Consider the following 22,097-nt stretch of genomic DNA (forward strand, 5'->3'; position numbering starts at 1 on the left):
ATTAGCAAACGACAACTGCATGGCACCAAAGAAAGTCCTGATGTAATATTATTGTAAAATAGTGTTCCTGTCATCTTTAGTTGATTCTTCAAGAATACACTAGTTAGGATTTTTCAGTCATTTCACATAGAAATTTAATGGATATTAATTATCAGCTATATTGTGCTGCTATGAAGTGGAACCCAATTCAGTTTCAGGATCCATTTTCATTCCTGAAAGATGTATCACTGGTTTTGTTCCATGAACAGCACGATAGCTTTCAACTGTTTTACGTACTAACCAACAAACAAACATGATGTAGTTTCCGATATGCCAATGTTCTCTGCTGGGATTTCCTTAACTGGTACCTGAACCACTGAACAATTGTGCATCTGAAGTTTTGAAGCCACGTGACTGCAGATGTTGGAAATCTGGAGCAACATACAAAAAGCTGGAGGAACTCCGCGGGTCAAGCAGCATCTATGGAGGGGAATGGACAGTCAATATTTTGGGTCGAGACCCTTCATCAGGACTGGAAAGGAAGAGAAGAGGTGGCCAGTATAAAAGGTGAAGGAAAGGGGTGGAGCAAGAACTGGCAGGTGATGTGGATCCAGGGGAAGGGTGGTGATAGGCAAGGTGGGGGGAAAGTGGGAATGATGCGAGAAGCTGGGAGGTGATAAATGGAAGTAACCTCTCCCTGCTGTCCCTTTTTCTTTTCCCATTATCTCACCAGCCCCCATTACCCACACAATCCTCCCACCACTTCCCTTCCCACGTCTTTCCCTTTATTCCATGGTCCACTGTCTTCCTATCAGATTCCATCTTCAGCCCTTTGTTGCTTCCACCTATCATCTCCCAGCTTCTTGCATCATTTCCACTCACCTGCCTATCACCCCCTCACCTGGATCCACCCATCGCCCACCAGCTCCTCCTCCTCCATTATGTTCTGGCTAACTCCCCTCTTCCTTTCCAGCTGTGAAGGGTCTCAACCCGAAACGTCAACTGTCCACTTCTCTCCGTAGATGCTGCCTGACCTGCAGAGTTCCTCCAGCTTTTTGTGTTGCTTCTGAAGTTCAGTTTCAAACTGCAATTTATAGATTCTTTGAATTTCTCAGATGAACTCTATTTCAAAACTTGTGGAATGATAAAACATGAAGGTAAAAATTGATTATAAAGAACATTCTGCAATTTTTTGCTGTCAAGAAATCTCCAATGGGCAGGTTCATTCAGCCCATTCAAGGTAATATACTTGAAGTGCTGATCAAAGCTGTGTTATTTCCTTGTAACCAATAGAATTGAAGCCTATATATCTATTTGAGCTTTCCCACATTAGATGTGTGCAATCTAAGTTGCCTTTCTAGAACTGATCTAATTGAGTTTATTTTGGTATGATTATGCAATAATATCCTTTTTTTTCTATGTAAACAATTTTGAATTTTTAAATTAGTTGTCCTTTAGCTGCCCAATTGGAAACCTTATGCCAGATGTGCATCTACTGTTCAATTCTATAGATCAGAAACAAAAAAAGGATCCAGACACTGAATCATGTTCAATACCATTTTAATATCTATAAAATCTGTTGCTACATTTCCAATTCAACAATTCAGTTTTTAAATGGTCCCATCAACATGTGTTCAGTTAATTTGAATTTTCTCAGCTTTCTGGAACTCTTGATAATAGGTGAGATCAAAATAAGCTACCAATGATCTTGATAATTCTTCAGAGGAAACTCTACAAAATCTTTGATTAAATTATGGTGCTGAAGTTTTCTTTGAAACAGTTAATTTCATTGTTCAATATAGCTACACCTGGCGAGGCTTAACAATTGTCCAACTCTGACTGCCACCACCTTGAACCAGTGCGGTCCTTGTAAGTAAAATATTCCACACTGTCGAGTGGGGAGTTCAAAGATTTAGATCCCAGCCATGAAGGAATGATATTTTGAAGTCTGATGTCAGTGTTCCTGTGTGCCTGCTGCATGTATTCTGCATAATGATGCAGGTCTTGGATTTGGGAGGCACTGTTGGAGTAGCCTGGGTGAGTAATTGGCATTTGGTAGAAGATACACTGCAGTAATAGTGTGCCACTCGTGCAGGGAATGAATGTTGAGGCTGGATGATGCACCAAACGGGCTGCTCTGTCCTGAATGGGAAGGAACTTAAGCTGCACACTTCTAGGCAAATGGAAAGTACTCCGTCACACTCCTGTTTGTGCATTTTAGGTGGTGAGTAGACTTTGGTGTGTCAGAAGGCAAGTCATCAAAGAAAGCTAAAGGAGTGAGTAGATATTAGCGTTAATGCTACCAGAAGTTTAGGCCAGTCTCTAACCTGCTCTTGTGATCACAGTATTTCTGAGGCTGGTCCAGTTCGTTGGATGGTGACATCACATCCCAACCCCTCTCCCAAAAGCATTGATAGTTGGGGTCTCAGTGATGCTAAAACCATTGAACATCAAGGATTGGTGGTGAGACTCCCTTTTGTGATTGAGATAGTCATTGTTTAATACTTGCACAAGAATATAAAAGCAAGAGGGAGCAGGAGTACATCAGGCTGCTGTTTATCTATTACAGCTTTGAGTTCAACACCACCATCCCCTCAGTACTAAACAACATGCTTCAAAACCTGGGCCTCTGTACCTCCCTCTGCAATTGGATCCTCGACTTTCCTTATCGGGAGATGACAGTGCAGATCGGTAGTAACACCTCACTAACAATCAACACAGGCACACCTCAAGGATACATGCTTAGCCCATTGCTCTACTCACTCACTACACTCATGACTGTGTGGCAAGGCACAGCTCAAGTGCCATCTATAAATTCACCGATGACACCACTGTTGTTGGCAGAATCTCAGATGGCGACGAGGAAGCGTACAGGAGTGAGATAGATCGGCTGGTTCGTGTCGCGGCAACAACCTCTCGCTCGATGTCAGCAAGACCAAGGAATTGATTGTGGACTTCAGGAAGGGGAAGTCGGGAGAACACGCCAGTCTTCATTGAGGGGTCAGCAGTGGAAAGGGTGAGCAGCTTCAAGTCCCTGGGCGTCAACATCTCGGAGGATCTATCCTGGGCACGACACATTGATGTAATCGCAAAGAAGGAATGCCAGCAGCTCTACTTCGTTAGGAGTTTGAGGGGATTTGGTATGTCACCAAAGACTCCTGCAAATTTCTACAGATGTACGGTGGAGAGAATTCTGGTTGCATCACCGCCTGGTATGGAAGCTCCAATGTGCAGCATCGAAAGGGGCTGCAAAGGGTTGTAGACTCAGCCAATTCCATCATGGGCACAACCCTCATTTAAGAGGCAGTTCCTCAAGAAGGTGGCATCCCTCATTAAGGACTGTCACTATCCAGGACATGCCCTCTTCACATTATTACCATTGGGGAGGAGGTGCAGGAGCCTGAAGGCCCACACTCAATGTTGTAGGAACAACTTCTTCCCCTCTGCCATCAGATTTCTGAATGATCAATGAACCCTATCTTGTTAATCCTGTTTTGCTCTATTTATTTTGTAACTTGTAATTTTTGTCTTGCCCTGTACTGCTACCGCAAAACAACAGACTTCGCAACATATGTCAGTGGTAATAAACCTGAATCTGAATGGGGCACCTGATCCCTCAAGCCTGACCTGCGACTCCTCTGTAGCAGTTCCTGAATTCCCCAATCTTGCAAAAATTGACTCATCTTTATCTTAAATACTTATAGGATAAAGGGTTGCAGATATTTCTTGCCCCTGTTCAGTCCATGCATGAATATTGTGTTTTTGGCTCACATAGGCATGGATTACCTTATTTTGTAAGAGTTCCAGGTCAATGCATACTGATCATCGGCAAAGATTCCCAGTTCTGATCTAGTGATGAAAGGAATGATGCAGCTGAAGATCAAATCTAGGACACTGCGCTGAGAACTTGTGCACTGATATTCTGGGATGAGGATGAAATCTTCTAACAACCGTGACCATCTTTCTTTGTGTGAAGTATGATTCCAGCCACTGGACTGTTTCTGCCTTTTCTGCTCGTGGACTGAGCTTTACTAGGACTCTTTGGTGTTGTGTTCCATCAAAAACTCACAGAGCTTTCGCTTTGCCTCAATTCAGCATTTTGGCCCATTTTTGGACCAATGCCGTGATGAGCTATGTAGCCTGATCCTGGCAAAATCTGCTCACTGCCTAGTTTGGCTTGCTGTTAAGTTCTATTTAGGCAGCACTGTCAAAAACCTCTTCCATCGTTTCACTAATGGCTGACAGTCAACTGACATTGAATAGTAGAAATTTAGATTTGTCATGCTTTGTGGTGGGCCATGACCTAAATCATTTTCCTTGTGTGGATGCCAGTGTTGTGACTGTAGTGCAGCAGCTTGGCTGAAAGATTGATTAATTTTGGGGTGCAAGTCTTTATTGTAGCTACATATTATCCAGTCAGTGTTTGCTGTATCTTGTGTGCTCCATATTGATATCAAGGGGAATGAATTAATTGGTTTCTGTGGGAAGCAGAGTTGGATCATCCACATGGCATTTCTGGCTGAATACAATGCAAATGCTTGCTTTTCCATAGTTGTGCTTAGCTTCATTGTCTTTGAGGATGGGGACTTTCCTTGAGCTATTTAACTGTCCTACGACTGTTCATGACTGGATATGCTGGACTGCACGCTTTGTGATCCATTAGTTGCAGGATCAATTGGCTCTGTCTTTCCATGTTGATTTTTGCAGTTTGGTGTACATTTAGTTTTAAGTTGTAGCTTCGTCACCTCATGTCTGGGTGCATCTTGTGCTGCTCCAGGCATTCCCCTCTATACTCTCTGAATTGGGAGTTGCTCCCTGGCTTCCCTTGCACTGGGGGGGGGGATGAGGGATAAACAGCATTTGACTTTAGATTGTGGTTCAGTATGCTGTAGCTTCACCACAGTACATCATGATATCCAGTTCTGATCTACCAGATTTGTTTTGATTCATTTGCTTTAACTGTTTATTTTAAGTTATTTGCCATCCTTATGAATACATGAGATGTATTACTTTTGGCCTTCAATTTTGAATGATGAACAATTCCTGTACAATTATCTTCTGTACCAGATGCATTTTCCACTTGTTAAGCGGGGGTCCTAGTTGCATTCAGTTGGATCTGAATGATCTTCAGCCCTGATGTTATTGCCAATTTTTACTTCTCAGTAATAGCGTTAATGCAGTTGATGTGAACTTCACATTGCTGTTTTCGTGAGTTTGCTGTCCACAAATTAGTTCCCGTGTTACAGAGAAAAATACTTTGGCTCTTAATTGTTTTGGGTTGTTGAACTGAAGTCATAAAGATGTATCCCACTTTGTTATTAGAGGCAGGGAATTAGAGTTGCAGAAAATCGGCAGTGCATTTGGTGCATTGTGGCTGTGCCGGTTAAAACATGGGTGCTCTATGTGATCCCATTTTCCAACACTCGGCCTGTAGGTCACGGCACTTCAATTGCATATCCAAGGGTTACATTTGTTTTTTTTTTCCCAAGTTGAGAGTTTCAGAGCCTCAATGAAAAGTTTTTCTCCCCTTATCTTCGCTCTAATCTTAATTAATCTCTTGCCCCTAGCTCCTTGCCCCTTGTGAGATGAGGTATAACTGGGAATAGCAGAACTGTTATCAGAAAGTTATGTTTCTATTAGATTTCAAGTATCCACGGTACAGGCAGTCCCCAGGTAACGAATGGGTTCCATTTTTACGCAAGTCCATAACTCTAAATTTTTGTCCACGTCAGAAAATAGGGAAAAATCACTATTGCAGCGTACCTCCACAGTGTCAATGGATGGCATCAAAAGTATGAGTCTGAAGAAAGAACAGTTACTTAAAGAGCAGAGAGAGGAAACTAGTTCCACCATCCATAGGAATGAATGTATGTTCTGAACATATTATGGGAGCTCACTTGTATGTACGTGTGCCCATAGGTCATGTGTTTGTAACCTGGGGACTGCCTGTATTTTGTTTTTGTCACTAATTGCTTTATCCATCTTTTATTGACCTGTTGTGTGAACCAGATGTTTGCAGCACTGCAAGCAGTTGGTGTTTACCATGTGTTGCAATTATTCCTTCATAAAGAAGCCTTGTAGATAAATTCACACTTCTACACCATGGGCAACAAACGTGCAGATAGTGCAGGTGAATCTTGTTCTTTATTTGCCTACATACCCAAATTCTCCTTTGGATAATATTTAATAGTAATCTACATTGGTGTAGATCTGCAATTGCAGATAGAGCAGATCAGTTTAAGCCAGCGTTCTTCCTCAAAAGGCTTTAAAGCAGATGAATTTTTAACATGGACAGTTAAGTTGCAAACTTTTATCTTGGTTTGTTTTTTCCAGGATAGTACCTGAATCTTTAAACCACTGTAGTTGGATTTGAATTGCTTTCTGGGTTAACAGGCCAAGCCAGTGACATTGCACTGTCATGGTTAGCACTTAATTCCACTGAGGTGCAGGTGGTCATTGACCAGCAGTTTAAACAATTTCAAGGAAATAGAAGCTATTGTCCTGCACTGTGTTTCTACAAAATGAGGAGAAACATGTTCTCCATAGGTGTATTGACAAATTTACAAGAAAAGCAGCCAAAGTGATTGCCAACAGAAAGTGGAAATTTCCCGCAAAAAGCAAAGAGCAATTGATGAAGTTGTTGACCGTTAGACATCAAAACCCAGGAGTTTTTGGAAAAAAATTAGACATTCCTGCTTGAAATAATTTGTATTTGATAGTCTGGGGGTCAGTTATAACTTTAAATGCAGCACAAAAACTTCCCTGTTGCTGGAGTATGCTTTGTGCAAATTTGAGCACCCTGAACCATAGCACAACACTGTTCGTACTCTGCTGTCTGATTAAGATCGCTGTGAGTATCAATGCAGAGACGTGGCTGAAATAATTCTCCCAACTCGTTTGGCCATCTAAGCCTTGCACCACCAAAAAGTCTACAAGCTCTATCTTGGCCCAATTTGAATGTGGATCACATTTGAAATGACTCTTTATACCGTGCCATCTTATCCTCTATGTATTATTGATTAAAGATTGCCATAGAATGCATTCATTTCACTGCTGCAGCAGCAACACATGGAAGTTGCTGTTTCAAAAGAGGCTGTCTGGGGCAATTGGTTTGTCATTCAGACTGCACACAAGGTTGCTTCTGTTAATTATCTCTGTCCTCCTTGCCACCAGTGTTGTTCTAATCTATTCTAGTGCATCCATCAGACCTCCCTTAGATGCATCATTGCTAACTGTTCCCATGACTAAATTGCTCAACATTCTCAAGATTCTTTGCTTTTGAGGGAATTTTTAAATTTGGTGCTGAATTCATCGAGAAAAAGTGAGTACTCTATCACATTTGTCACACTCCTTGATTGTAAAGGGAGTTTGCAGTGAAAGTACTTCCCTTGTTTTTTTTAATTTTTAAAATTTTATTTACCGTGTTAACAGGCCCTTCCAGCCCAATGAGTCCACGCTGCCCATTTTAAACCCCAAAGTAACCTACCCATACATCTTTGGAATGTGGGAGGAAACCGGAGCACCTGGCGGAAACCCACACGGACACAGGAGAACGTACAAACTCGCAGACAGCGACGGGAGTCGAACCCCGATCGCTGGCGCTGTAATAGCATCGTGCTAACTGCTACGCTACCCGTGCTGCCCATGTTTGGTTCAGTGAAGTTTGTGGTCGATAAAGATCAAGATTTTGTTCTCTGATACAATTCAAGCTCAAGGCAATGGTGGATCCTTAGTCAATACGTGCAAGTATTAAATATTAAGCTACCATTTGTCAACCAAACAATGATGTTATCTAGATCCTGGTTTAGGGTGCCATGGTCAGGTTTTATCTGAGATGTGATTTGGAACTAAATCCAGTGGGGGGGGAGAAACAAAGGCTGCTTCATTATCTTAACACTTTCATAATCTTTCTTGTTATAATGTTGAATCTTGCCTCCAGCAAACTTCCCACAGGAGCTCAGTGAATCTTTAGACATAAGGGGAAGCTGTTCAGGCTAGGGTGGTTACACTCCAGAACCAAGCCTCAGTGGCAGATGATGTTTGCACTTGAGCATACATATTCAGTGGCTGCAATGTTGTACTGAAGTGTACAAGAAGATGAGTCTTGTATTCAACATCTGCAAGACCAAGGTTCTCGACAAACCTGCCCCTGCTGCACCACACTTCCGTCCAACAATAAAGGTTCTTGGAAAGATCCCAGTGAAGTATGGGCCACTTCCCATATTTTGGGAGCTACCTTTCACTGAAGGCAGACATTTGATGCCATTCACTACTTTCAATGTATCAGTACAGCCTGTGGTCAATCGAGGAAAAAGTTGTTTGAAGATGAGGATCTCAGACCCAGCACACATCCTGTGGTCCATCAGAAAGCAGCAATTCCTGCTTTCCTGGATGATCCTGAGACCTGAACTTCCTCAGGAACACGTATCAAGACAGAGGAAAAATATTACTAATGCTGTCACTGGGAAAAGTACTCCTTTTCAACATTTACACAGGGCCTCTGCACCTGATGCATGACCCTGAGGGTCTCAAAACTGTCTTGAATGCCTCTCATTTGGAAAAACAACAGACCAGAGATTCTCTGGAGTTAGGAGGGATGTTGTATCTTTCAAGGAAGATTTGAACATATCCTCAACCTTTTTTTCTGTGTGCCTGTTAATCTCTGTGACTCTCTTGAGCTCCTGTTTCAGGTTCCTCACAAACTATCCACCCACCTGCCATGCCAGTCACCATATGCCCCATCAATTTTCCACATTGGTCATGGGTTCTGAGGTTAATAACGAGACCCAAGTGCAAGTCTGTGACCAGTGGTGTCTGCAAGGATCAGTGCTGGGACCCCCGTGATATTTGTACAAAAAAGTAGCTGGGCTGCTTAAGTTTGCAAATGAGACACAGATTGGTGGAGTTGTAAGTAGAGGGAGGTTGTCAAAGGATTCAGTAGGATACAGACCAGTTGGAATTGGGTGCTGAGAAATGGCAGATGGAGTTTAATTTGGATGTGTGAGGTGTTTGATACAATAAATGGCAGGACAGGTGAGGGGATTTTTTCCCCATTGGTAGGTGCCTGAAACAGCCTGCCAGGGAGGGTGGTAAAAGCAGATACAATAGCAACAATTAAGTGTTTAGACAGGCATATGAGTAAGCAGAGAATGGAGGAGTGCAGACCATGTGCAGTTTAATTGGCATCATAGTCAGCACAGACTTCATGGGCTGAAGGGTGTGTTCCAGGGCTGTTCTAAGGAGGAATCTTTGATCTTGGGATGACCCAAGAGAGGAATGTGAAAAACAAGTAAAGTTCTTCTGCAGTTAAAATGTCCTTTTTTTTACTAATCTTGGGGTTCATTGGAATAATCAAAATCCCATGACTGTTTGCATAAATAAATGCGTTAAAACAGTAACGGAGTACACGGATTAAAGCAATGATCGTGACCAAGTTAGGTGGGTTAAGTGTGGGGGGGAAAGCTATGGTTTAAAGTCTAGTTGACACTGATTTAAATTTTGGATAAAGTGAGGGGAAGCATTTTTTGTTACATAATTATGATGTAGATCTCCTAAGTTGGATGTAATCAATGTCTTGAAATTGGTTTAAGTGGGGGCATGGGGCTGATAGAATAACTGTAGAAGTTGAAAGAGACTTGATGGGCAGAATGGCTCCCTCACGAAATATTCACCACAATTCTGTCTATGGAACATCTGATCTGGTGGCAACATTTTGTGCAAAGCTTACTGTGGTGTCCTGCCTATGAAATGAACAGAAGTAAAAGATGAACCAACAATATTTGGCCATCTTCCTAAGTTTTGTATGCAAAATAATATATTGTTGAATGGTATTTGTGCCCTCTTGTACCTCTATAGTAATGAGATCAGCAGGCTTTTAATTTCGTTTTATTCACGGGAACCATGTACACGAGGAAACTGTTCAAGTAATGGCATGTTGACTGCAAGACAGATGTGACCAATGTAAGAATCATCCAGCCCAATTTAATCAAACTGGCCCTGGCCTTTATCACACTATCTCTGATGTGATGTTCAGAGATGGCAATCTGGGACACAGTTAATTGCTATTTGAAAATTGAGCAAATAAAAGTTGGCATGGATTTGTTAAAGGCAAATCGCATTTAAGTTGACTTGAAGTAAATGTTAATTGTGTTTTATTTATATGTAGGCATTTGATTACCACGTTATGGATATCAGCAAAATTGTAACTCCTGGGATCAAAAAACGGGTAGCAGCAGGGTTACAAAGCTAGCTAATAGATAGGAAGCTAAGTGTAATAGTGAACGGTTGCTCATCAACCTCAAGGAAGTTAAACAATACTACTTGCCAGTGTCAGTGATTGTTTTTGATCATCTAAATTTTAGTATACAGGATATAATTAAATAATTTTGAAGTTTGTAAGTCACAGGAGTTGGATAAACATAGTAGAAGATTTTGGGAGAAGTGTTGAATACGTGCAGGAACTTGTGTGAAGTGACATCTTGGTCGTAACGATTGGAAGAAGCAATATTAAGAACATGTTTAGAAAGGATGCAGAAACAAATATTTGGAGGTCCTAGAGAGATGCAGCATAGAGACGGACCTTTCAGCCCACCAGATCCACAGCAATCGGCAAGCGACCATTTTTACACTCATCCAACACTAACCCATTTTATACTCTTTTGATTGGCAGAACTTGTCCTTGCACTCAACAATTTCTTTCAATTCCACTCACTTTCTCCAGATTCAGGGTGTAGCTATTGGAACCTGCATGGGCCCTAGCTGTGCCAGAGTTTGAGCTGGATAGATGGAATAGTCCTCATTCTGGACTAATTTGGGATTACTTCCCCCAGCACTTCCTCTGACGACTGCTTTGGTGTGCATTGTTCATCCGTAGAGAACTCAGATGTTATCACTTTGGCTGCCAATTTCTATCCTGCTCTCAATCACATGGTCTATCTCTGACGCTTGCTGGACCTTTGCCTTCATCTCAAGAGATTGGCTAGCTACTAATGTCTTGTTTCAATGATGAGGCCTTCTGCTCTGGTGCCTCTGAAATGTCCTTTGTCTGAAATTGTGGCTTCCCCTCTGTCAGGATAGACGAGCTCTCAACCGTATTTCGTCCAGTTCCTGCACGTTCACTTTCACCCCCATCTCTGGGACAGCAAAAGGTGTATTCTCCTGGCACTCTCTTTCCACTGCACCAGCCTTCATATTGAGGTGAATGTTACGATTCTGAAAATATGCAGAACAAGCTATTTTTTATTTTAAAAAAAAACTGCCTTGGAATTAAGTTGTACTAAGCTTTCCTAAAATGCAGGCTAACCTTGGGTGCCAGATCGTACATGGGCGCCAATGCCAGGGAGGGGAGAAAGGTGTTTCAGTCATTGGCGAGGTGTTGAGAGAGAACTGAAATCCTTATTTCAATCCATGTGGAGTGACTTCAGAAACTTGTGTTTTAGAGTACAGTGAATGAGGTTTGGAAGAGTGATAATTGCAAACCTCATGAATTTGAATAGTCTAAATGAGTAAGTCTTTCCAATGGCAGAAGGTTCACTTGCTAGAAGAGATTTGGGCATATGGCAGGAAAATGTTTGTACAAGATAACTTTTTATGATCTCTCGTGCACTGCCCAGTAGGATGCAATAATTGTCTGGAGTGGTTTGGGTAAACACTCCAAGTGAAAGGGACTGTTGTGCCTAATTTGGGGAGTGGATTTAATTGGATTGCTGTCGAGAACAGCCAGCACTGACGCAGTAGGCCAAATTTCCACGAGCAGTGCTGGGGTGATTCTGATTCCAACAAAGTTGGCTCTGATGTGCCAGCTCATTCATAATGCACTGCTGCTCAAACCAGAAAGACATTTGTTCCTTTGGTATTGCATTGGATACTTCAAATATTGCCATTCTGATATTGGTCAGCAGAGGGCAGTCTTCACATGTGTATTACTCAGGATGAATGGAATTTTGGAATACATTTTTCTAAAATTGAGCAGTGCTAAAAATTTTAGAAATTGTAATCAGTGGAAATATTATATAAGTGTCCATTATCTTTAAAGAATCAATATCAGGTGAAACTTTGGGGATTCCTTTGGTGTTTTGCTGCTGCAAAGTAGCTAGATTCTGTAGCGTCTACTGTTATGCAGAGTACTCTGTACATGTACAATTCAGACAGGTGTTCCATGTAGTAATTAATTTTTTTGTGTTGAGTGTGAGTTCATGTAACTTGGAGATTTTTGTTCAGTTAACATTTGAAGTGAAAAGCAACTTAATGCCTGAATACATTTCTTGCTGGCCATTTTCAGTCAAGGAAGCTAAAAGTTCAGAATCTTGCAATGATATCGACCAATAGCCAGGCTGCAACTAAATATTGAAAGTTCACAGCAACGTTATGAAAGAAATAAGACCTGCCAATTCAGTTATAAACCTTTACTGCGAATGTATGACCAAAAATAGTAATAACAGTGACTGTGGGTTCGGAAACAAACAGAAATGCACACTGCATGAAGATGTTTGATTATTGATAATCTCTGGAGTTTAAATACGTTAGTTGTCAGCCAGATTTGAGGACCTTTTGGTCTTCTGGAGAAACCCACAACAACTTCTATTGCAGAAGATAGAAGCAAGTAAAGGCCCTTTTGGCCCCTCGTACCTGCTGTGCCATTTAGCGAGGTCATGCTGATCTTCCATCTTGGCTATTTTCCTGAACTACCCTTTGATTCCCTCAATATCTGAAAAATGCATTTAAGTGTATCCAGTATGCTCCGCATTCAGTTTGCCCTCTTGGGTTGTGATTCACCTCGGTGAAAATTTTTCTTCTCATCCCTTACTTTAATGACACCTGCTCGGGGACTGGCACACCGACATCTGCCCTGTCAAGTATCGTAAAATAAAATTTAAACAATTCAGTGAGATAACCTGTCATCTTTCTAAAGCAAAAGATTGCAGGCCAAATTTACTCTATCTTTACTCTTAAGACAGCCCCACCTTCTCAGGAATCAATTTGGTGAACCTTTTCTGCACTTGCTATATTGTAAGTATTTTTTGGGGGCAAATATTTTGTGAGTGGTTGCACCAGGGCTCATAGAAATGGAGAGTAATATTTTATTCTTGTACTCAAATTCTCTCGCAATAAAGGCCAAGGTATTGTTAAACTTCCTAATTACCTGCTGAGCCTTGTATACTGACTTGCAATGATTTGTGTACAAGGGCTCCCAGGTCCCTTAGAATACCAAAAAAGTGTGCCTTTCTATTTTTTTCCAGCTGAAGTGGATAACCTCTCAACTTTCAACATTCCATCTGCCTTGTCCTCTCCCATTCACTAAATCATTTTACCCCCCTAAAGCTTCTCTGCATCAGTCTCATGCAGACACTGCCACCTAGCTTTGTATCATCAGCCAACTTGCATCATTAATTACAAACTATACTGCAAGTTACAACCGCAAAGTTCATGCAGATGTGCTAAGATGATTTATTCCCTTATCGGAAAGCCGTGTTGACACTGCTCAGCCCTATTAGTTTCAAAGTGCTTTGTTACCTCTTCGGTAATTGATTCCAGCATTTTAGTCATTACTGACTTCAGCAGAACTTGGCTCTCAGTTCCTATTTTACTCCCCCTCCTTTCTCATAGTGGATAGCTGTAATTTCTGCTTTCCAATCTGTAGAACCATTCTCAAATCTATGGATTTAAAAAAAAAAGACAACCAGGTTCCATCTTTATTACTTTATAAACCTAGGATGCATGTGGTCATATTTGGGGCAATATATCTTTCCCATTTTTGTTTTGCAGTGCTAGTTTTTTTAATAATGCTGATTTCTTTAAACTTTTTCGCACTAGACCTCTAGCTCTCCACAATTTCCTGGAACTTGTGTATGATTTCTCTTGTCTTTGAGGCAGCCACATCAATGTACTAATTTGAAGAACTGGACTGAACAGAGGCTGCAGACTCGGCCAGCTCCATCACAGTCACAACCCTCCCTGCTATCGGACATCTTCAAGAGGCGGTGCCTCAAGAAGGTGGCATCCCTTATTAGGATCCCTCTCCATCCGGGACGTGCCCTCTTTCTGTTACTACCATTGGGGAGGCAGGACAGGAATCTGAAGACCATAGTAGGAGAAAAGGAATTACTGATGTTTTGGGTGGATGCCCTGCATCAGGGCTCATACTCTTGATCGTGAGTTTGTCTGGCTCTCTACCTTGAAACAAGGCAGAATAATGGCTAATTAACATGGCTGATTGCACACAGCAGGGTATTTAAGAACTCTGAATAAGTACAAGTACAAATTGTAAGCTTTTCAGTTGAAATATTCTGGGTTTGAAGGATTGTTTTGATCTATTTTGTGAAATTGCATCAGTGACAAAAAGATCAGTGGTGTCCATATTACTTGCTAATATGTAGACATTGTTGTGATGTATGAAACATATGCTGATCTGTTTCTACATCTTGGTCTATATTAAACCAAATTTTCAAAGATGATTGGGCTGGCAGTCTTTTAAGATTACACCTGACTGTTATTAACAGATCAAAGTAAGAAAAAAAGATTAATTTGGATTTTTAATAGCCCTTCAGAATTCTCAGGCTGTTCAAAACATGAGTTAATGAAATGGAATTGCAGTAATTTCTGTGGGTGAATGAAGTTGATGAGACATTTGGTCAGTAATATAAGCTCCAATGTGAGAACCTTCAGGGATTTAGTCCAGTTCACATGCTGAGCAGTTGCTTGAAGTCAAATTCTGGAATTATTAATCAGAATTTAGAAAATTAAGTGGGGAATAAGGAAGAAGCAGAGATATTGAATTATTCTGTACTTGTTTTCACAGTAGAAATGAATACTAAAAATCAGAATTGAAATGGCAAAAGAGGAACTTAAAATCATGAGAAACTACTAGGCAAACCGAAGGCTGACAGATCCTGTGAATCTGCCTGCCTGAATCCAGGGCATTAAAAGAAATGGCTGCATGGTGGATGCACATACTCATCTTGGGTTTGCGAGATTCTTGGATGATCCCGACACAAGGTTTGAGAAGTGAGAGAAAGAAAACTAGAAACTGGGTCAAATAGTCTTAAAATCTGTCACTGTCACTAGGAGAGCTTTGGAGCCCATTTATTGAGGAAGTGATCACAAGGCACATAATAAACCACCAGATGGTTAGAGTGAGTTGTCATGGTTTATGAAAGGGAAATCAGATTTGGCAAACTTAAGACGAGATCTGTGATAAAAGTGGACAAGAAACTGAATAACGAGTCGCAGGTGCCGATGGGTCAAGGTGGTGAAAGTTTGTTGATTGTGGATTTCTTAAGCTCCATAGATTGTGCCTGACCCGAGTACTTGAGCCTTGTTTTTATACTACTGACGAATAGTTCATCTTCAGGTTGGCAGATGTGACGTGGCACCCATAGGGATCGGTGCTGGGCCCTCAACTATTTTGAATTTTGTTGTGGATAACAAGTTCCAAGGAGGGCAGAGGCAGTCAGTGAGTATGGCAGCTGGAGAATAATGAGGTGTGGTTATCCAGTTCGGTGAGAACAAGAGGGCAGAATGTTTTCAAATAGAATGAGGACTATTAAATAGTGTGTTTGGGGAGATTGTAGTGTCATTGTAAAAGAAAATTAAATTAATGTGGAGAACACAAAAATAGAAATGCATATTATTGGAAATGGAATGCAGTCCAGTGCAATAGTAGAAGTCTTAATGCTTTAGGACCATGACTGGTATACTGTGGACAGTTTTGGTTTCTGTGAAGGAATTAAAGATTCTTGGGATGAAGAGGGTGGCCTTGTGGAGAATAATTGAGCAGGTCTTTTGAATTCTGAACAATGATGTAGAAACAAACGTCCTGAGGAAACATTGACAAAGCTGATAGGATGTTCCTCTGGCAGTGGAATCTGGAATGAAAGGGCGTGGATGTAGTGAAGTTTGCCTGAAAGTTGTGAATCTCGTGGAGTTGGGGCATGGGAAGAGAACTGTGAATGCTGAATCATTTAAAATCTGCTTTATATTGAATATATCTCGGGTAAATCAAGGGTTATGGGGAACAGGCAAGAAAGTGAGGGTTAGACCAAGTTCGGATCAGCATTATCTCAATAAATGGTAAAGTAGCCTCAAGTGGCCTCATTATTCTTTTTCACCATGCACATTCTTTCTCAACCAAGGTATCAATTGTCACTTCCAAATAATCTTTAATTCAACAGCATTAAGGATTTGTGGAAATGGAAGGCAATTACATTTGACAATTAGAGTTTGAATGCATTTATAATAATGCAACTTGATCAAATTTATTGGGGATGGATGATTCATATGGATAGAATTTTTGGAGAGTATGACTGACTGATAAATCACCAATATTAGTGAGAGCTGCTGGAAAATTACCAGCCTTGCACTCAACAGGGGCATACACATTGTTGTGCTTGAGTGGAGTGTCTTTATACGTTACATTGTCTATGTGGAGATAGATATAGACACATAGATGTGTCTATGTGGACTGCCTCTGACTTCAACGGTGAAGTTCCCCCTTCCTGCGGCAGAAGATCCAGGCCAGAGGAATGGTTAACATTGCTTCTTGACCAGATTGATTGGGGCCACTGTTGTAACCAATGCTGATTTAATTGCTGAGGCGTGTTAAGCCACAGATCTGCAAAAATAGTAGGTCAGGCTTCACCTTGGCAAAGTAACGTTGCATCTGATTTGTGCAGTGCTTTTAAATGTACATAAATCCAATCTTTAGATCATGTCTCCCAATAAATGGGATTAAGGTCACATCATTAGTTTTTAAGTGTGCATGAACTGCAACATCCCTTTTAATTGACATATAAAGTTCCCTCCTAATCTTTTTCTCTAAGTTTCCTGGAAATTGGATATTTTGCTGTGTCCATATTCTCAGAACTGGGGTACCTTGCTCATTGTGGTGCTGATTCCAGATTCCCAAAGCTGGGGTGGTACTTCCCAGCATTGCCTGTGGATTCTTGGAGTTGGAATACTTGTGTTGCTGTGTCTGTATTCCTGCAGCTGGGGTATCGTACTCATCAGTGGTGCTTCCAGATTACTGGAGCTGGAGCATGTGGGGTGCTGTGCTGATTCTGGTTTCTCCAGAGTTAGCGAGTTTAGCCTTTGGTGTAACTGCCCTCAGTTTCCCAGAGGTGAGGTTTGTCGGTACTGTGGCTCCCAGCACTTTGCCTCGTGTTGCATCTTTTTTCTTTAAAGCACATTTTTGGTTTTACCACCTTCTAATTTCACTTCACTTCGGCTGGCCTCCTTGCTCCTCCTCCAGATGGGAGACGCTGTTACTCTGTGGGGACTTTGTCCAAAGCAACAGTAGATGACTGATGGCTGCTTTGGATTTGCAAGCTTTTCTTTGACTCCCTTGCCTCTAGGTTGCTTTCAACCAACTCTGCAGCCTTGGGATAAGGCTCAAAGGTGGTTGTTAGTGTCTCAGCGTACTTGCTCCATGTGGTTTTGTTCTGTTGTCCTCCTGTTTTTGCTGCTCACCATTTCATTTTCCTATTGCCTTGCTACCTGGGCATAGGTGCATTTCAGTTTGAGCAAGCTTTATCGTGTAGGCCAGCTTGGGCACAAGGGTTGCAACGTTTGGCTGCCAGGCAGCTGAGTGTTTGCTGGCCCTCCTTTCCGCAAATTTGGCAGACAATCACGAGTAGGAAATGGTTTCATGCCCAGGTCTGCCACATGTTAACCCTGTTTAACCATGTCACCACAACTTGTACCAGTGGAGAAATAGAATGGCAAATGGATTTTGGCCATCCTTGTCTACTCCCATTGGCTTCTCTTAATTGCTCTTATGCCACGATAACTGTGCTTCTCCACATCTTTGACATACCATCTGAGGATCGTGAGGACATCAAGAACAGGCACCAATGGATTCAACGTGTGGACCACAAGGATCCACTCTTTTTCTTATGGGAATGGAGCCTCCACAGTAAGTGATAACAAGCGTTTCCATACCCTTATCCAAGGATTTCAGTGCTGTCAAGCAACCATCCGCTTAAAGGATAGGTGAAAGCAGCCACTGCATTCAAATCTTGTCACAGAATCTCCTTTTCCAAAGCCATGTGTTTTGAACAGCACCTTTTGAAAGTTTGCTCCCAAAGTGCTACAGGTTTCAAATGAACATGAATGGTGTTCCGGTATGTTTGGGTTGAGTTGATGTCATTGCCATGTTTCCCATGTTGTAAGTCTATTGTTGCACAATTTTTGGACATCAGTATCAAGAATGCTGCTTTGTTAGGTACTGGAAAATTGCTTTGAAATCGCACAAAACAAAGGTCACTATTACAGTGAAGCAGGCGAGTTATCTGTATGCCTGATTCTCCAGGAGAAGATGTGGTCATGATTTAATACAAGGAGTACAAGTTGGTTTAATATTTTGTCCAATAATACCTTCATGTACACTCAAAGTGTTTATCTTAACTGAGAACTGGACATCAAAACTTCCTTGCAAATCCACTTCAACAAAAACCATAATGCGCACAGAAAATAGTTATGTCTGGGGTGATCATGTGCTTTGGGTGAGGATAATGATTTTTAAAACTTAGTCAAATTACTGCGTTGTGGATAGGACAACAAAAACTTGGACTAGTGCTGATGTATCTGCTGTTTCTGGTGTTCCTTGTTTTAATTTCTGATTTCAAATACGCAACTTGCAATAATATTTAAGAATGGAGTGTGTACAAACGGAATGACACGTGTTGCTGGTATTGGCATTCTGCCTGACCTGCTTCCTATTATAAAGCTGAAACCAACTACCGCTTGTTGATGTAAAGAATTTTTAAAAAAATGTTTGGTGGCTTTGAAGAGGAAATGCTGACTCACTGAAGTATAAACTGGAACTTGCTTACATCAGTGGAAGTGGTCTATTTTCTGTACTAACTCTGCAAGCGAAACTAAAAATATCATGCTCCAGAAAAGGCAAGGACCCTGCATTACAGTACAGTTCCTGGTGCTATTGGGGGAAGGAGGAAAGAAAAAGTAGGCTGTGATCTGGGTTTATTTCTCCTGACTGTGGAAATGTGACACAAACTGTAGCTTAGACCTCAACATGTGTGATGGAGACAAATAGAGAACTTTGTAATGACACGCATGCAAAACAAGTTTCCAGGGTTGTATATGCAAAACAATAACTGCTAAAGCAGACTACATGATGCTGCCTTGATTCTAAATTGGCTGAAACATAATCACATTGTTTTACTTTTGTGCTACTTCAGATTAAATCATTTGTGACAGTCACAATTCATTAGTGATAAAGGGTCAAAAAATGGAATGGTTTTGAAATGTGACCTGTAACAATTCAACTAAAAGGCATTTCAATCTGTATGCTTGGGTCAATTAAAATTAACCCCTGGATGAGGGCTTGGCTGAAGGAAGGAGGTTCAGCTGCAGTTGAGATTGGGCGTGAGCCTGCAGTACCTCCATCATAGCTGTTGCATGGTATGGATAGTAAATAAGTGGATGCATTTTTTTTTCATGCCTTAAGTTGCAAGTATACTAAGGCCATGGTCCACTATTTTAATTGGATAGCAATATAACTCTGGGACATCTGGGGTGGAGGGGGTGGGTGGTTGGGGAAGAAAGAAATCTGATACTAAGATGGAAAAGCCATCCCCACTGCATTGAAGTTTTATTTCCCAGGCTGAGGATAAAGGTGATCTGTCAGAATTTGGAAGACGTCACCTCATGTGGGAGTCCTGCCTTCTGTCGCTTATTAGCAGGAACGATGTTTTCTTTCTGACAGTGACGTGTACAAAGCACAAAATAGCAGTTCCCAGAAACAACGTGCTAGTAAAGGCACCACCATTTGGACAAAAACACCCTCAATAATACCCCTCTTTATCAGCTACTAGATAATAGTTAAGTGTTCTATCTTCTGTCTTTTTCTGCTGGAGGAGGAAAAGAATGGGAATTGCCCTGACTCTGGAATTCACAGTAAGCTAGGAACATCCAATGCCAACACTCAGTCACAAGCATACTGCATCTAGAAGCTGCCTGGGGTCTTCTGTTCCCAAGTTGAACTGAGATTCTACATTGACTCATTGGAAAAGAAGCTTAATTTTGCTGATCTGTCACATCTGGTAGAGGAAGGTGACATGAACTAACCATAATTTCTTACAAGTTGAATTAGTCACTCCTGTGTTTCTAGGGCAAGTTGCATGCCTTCTGGATAGCGTTGTCCAATTATTGTATTCCTGGTGCACCACTTTGGTGTTTTTCTTCAGAGGAGAATTTAACCAAGCTTAGATGTGCAAGGTTCCAAGGAAACTTGGAGAAAAGTCAAATGTTTCCAGTGTCCAGACCAGTATTCATTCATTGTTCAATAACAAAAACAAATTAATTGTCTCTCGGGTATTTGTGGTCGCATTCTGTCAGCAGTTGGCTGTATATTTTTTTTAAATCTTTTGCCACGTTTAGAAGAATAATCAATGGATCATGCTCTGATGCGTGAGGGCGTGTATATGATACCTTGACTGAATGTATAGAGGTAGAATACACTGCAGTTGGTGACTGAAATGATTAAAAAAAAAACTGATTCTTGAAACATCTGTTTTGTTTACAGATAGGAATTACCAGTTTAAAATGGTCGAATATTGTTGCTCTCTGGGTGCAGGAACTGGGTTTGGAAAGCACGATGAATTCATTTCTATCCTCCAGCCAGAATGTTGGTGCTTATCATCCAATTTCTGGAGAACTCTGCTTTCCAGAAGTTTTACCAGTTTTTTTTGAGTACACTATAAATTCAGTAGCTTCAGTATTGTCGCCATTTAATTTTGCAGAATCGGTGTTTCAAAACAAGTTTAGTATAAATCTTGTGCAAGCCACTTAGTAGGCTATTCTATAATCTTAAAAAATCTGGCAGGGTGAAACAAAATGCTTTTGCTGCTCATAGGCCAGTATTATTAATACAAATCTCCGGGCAAACTAATCCACTCCTGAGAAAGGAAGCTGTGGTGTCATGAGAGGACATTCCTTTATTCTTTCTTTCTATATGGTTTGTTGTATAGCTTTAAAGGTTGAAATACCTCTCTGAGATGAAAAGGAGTTGATTCTTGCCAAGGTTTACAAGCTGAGACCATCCAACTCTAGGGTGCTTTGCAAATTGTAGAATGGTACACCTTCCCAGCTGCTTCAAGTGGGGATGCTTAAAATTGCTAAGTCTCTAGACTGGGTTAATTAATCTTCAGCCCCACTCCTTAATCAAGACAAAATGAACATTCAAGTGTCGCAAATGAAGTGAGAAAGAATGGCGCTGTGTGAAATTATTCCTTTTGAGTTCCAAAGGAAGCATTCGTTTAAATGCACAATCATTCAACCCAGTGTCTTTAAGTGAATATGCTGTAATATTGGAGTGAGATTTTAGTGGTGCACTTTTGTTCTTGTGGTTTCTGTGATGGGGAGTAATTTGGTTTCTTAAATAACAGAAAAGTCGCTCTTGAGTAATTAGTGCAAAATGGTGTATTTGGAGAAATAAATTCCATCACTCGTGCAGAAATTTAGGTTTTGTATCTGAATTATCGAACTGCATAAAGCATTTTTCATTTAATTTCACGAGAATTGCTGTATTGAAGTCCATTTCAAATTTCGGCTCTATTTCGCAAATGTGCAAGGATGAGTTAAGCAATAGTGCCATTATTAAACTAGTTCACTGAGCTAATGTGCTCCTTAAATGCCACTTTGCATTGGTGTATGATTCGCGTAAAATGCACCTTTTGTAATTGGTTTCTAACAGTGTTATTTTTAACATGGGTGATTGTGAAAGTATGCTCCCCAAACACTAATTTTTTTTGTGTTGATTACTCAGCCTTGAAACATACTCAGATTTGCACAGTTTCATTGGTGAGAAGTTGAATATCCTGTGAACACTGGAGATGTCTCGCAGCCCCGACACGAAAGAGGACCCTGTCGAATGCCCACTTTGCATGGAGCCTCTTGAAATTGATGACATCAACTTCTTCCCTTGCACCTGTGGCTACCAGATCTGTCGTTTCTGTTGGCACCGTATACGCACAGACGAGAACGGCCTCTGTCCAGCTTGCAGAAAAGTAAGCTTATTTACTCGAAGCCATGAGCCAAGCACTAAAACTTGAGATTATGCTAATGCTATCACCCTTGTACATATCTGGCTGCACGTATCTAGC

The 22,097-nt window shown here is 41.1% G+C and overlaps 1 protein-coding gene across 13 annotated transcripts in view; it reads left to right on the top strand.

Annotated features, from left to right (window-relative positions):
• Positions 1-22,097, top strand: part of LOC127578538 (CCR4-NOT transcription complex subunit 4-like) — a 122,225-nt gene that overhangs the window by 22,520 nt on the left and 77,608 nt on the right. For all 13 annotated transcript variants that reach the window (XM_052030684.1, XM_052030689.1, XM_052030682.1 and 10 more), the window contains exon 2: positions 21,761-22,001. In XM_052030684.1, coding sequence (XP_051886644.1) covers positions 21,828-22,001 — 174 coding nt within the window. In that variant the 5' untranslated portion in view covers positions 21,761-21,827. The remainder of the gene's footprint in view (positions 1-21,760; positions 22,002-22,097) is intronic.

The sequence above is a fragment of the Pristis pectinata genome, chromosome 15 (assembly GCF_009764475.1).
Source record: "Pristis pectinata isolate sPriPec2 chromosome 15, sPriPec2.1.pri, whole genome shotgun sequence".
Classification (NCBI taxonomy): Eukaryota; Metazoa; Chordata; class Chondrichthyes; order Rhinopristiformes; family Pristidae; genus Pristis; species Pristis pectinata.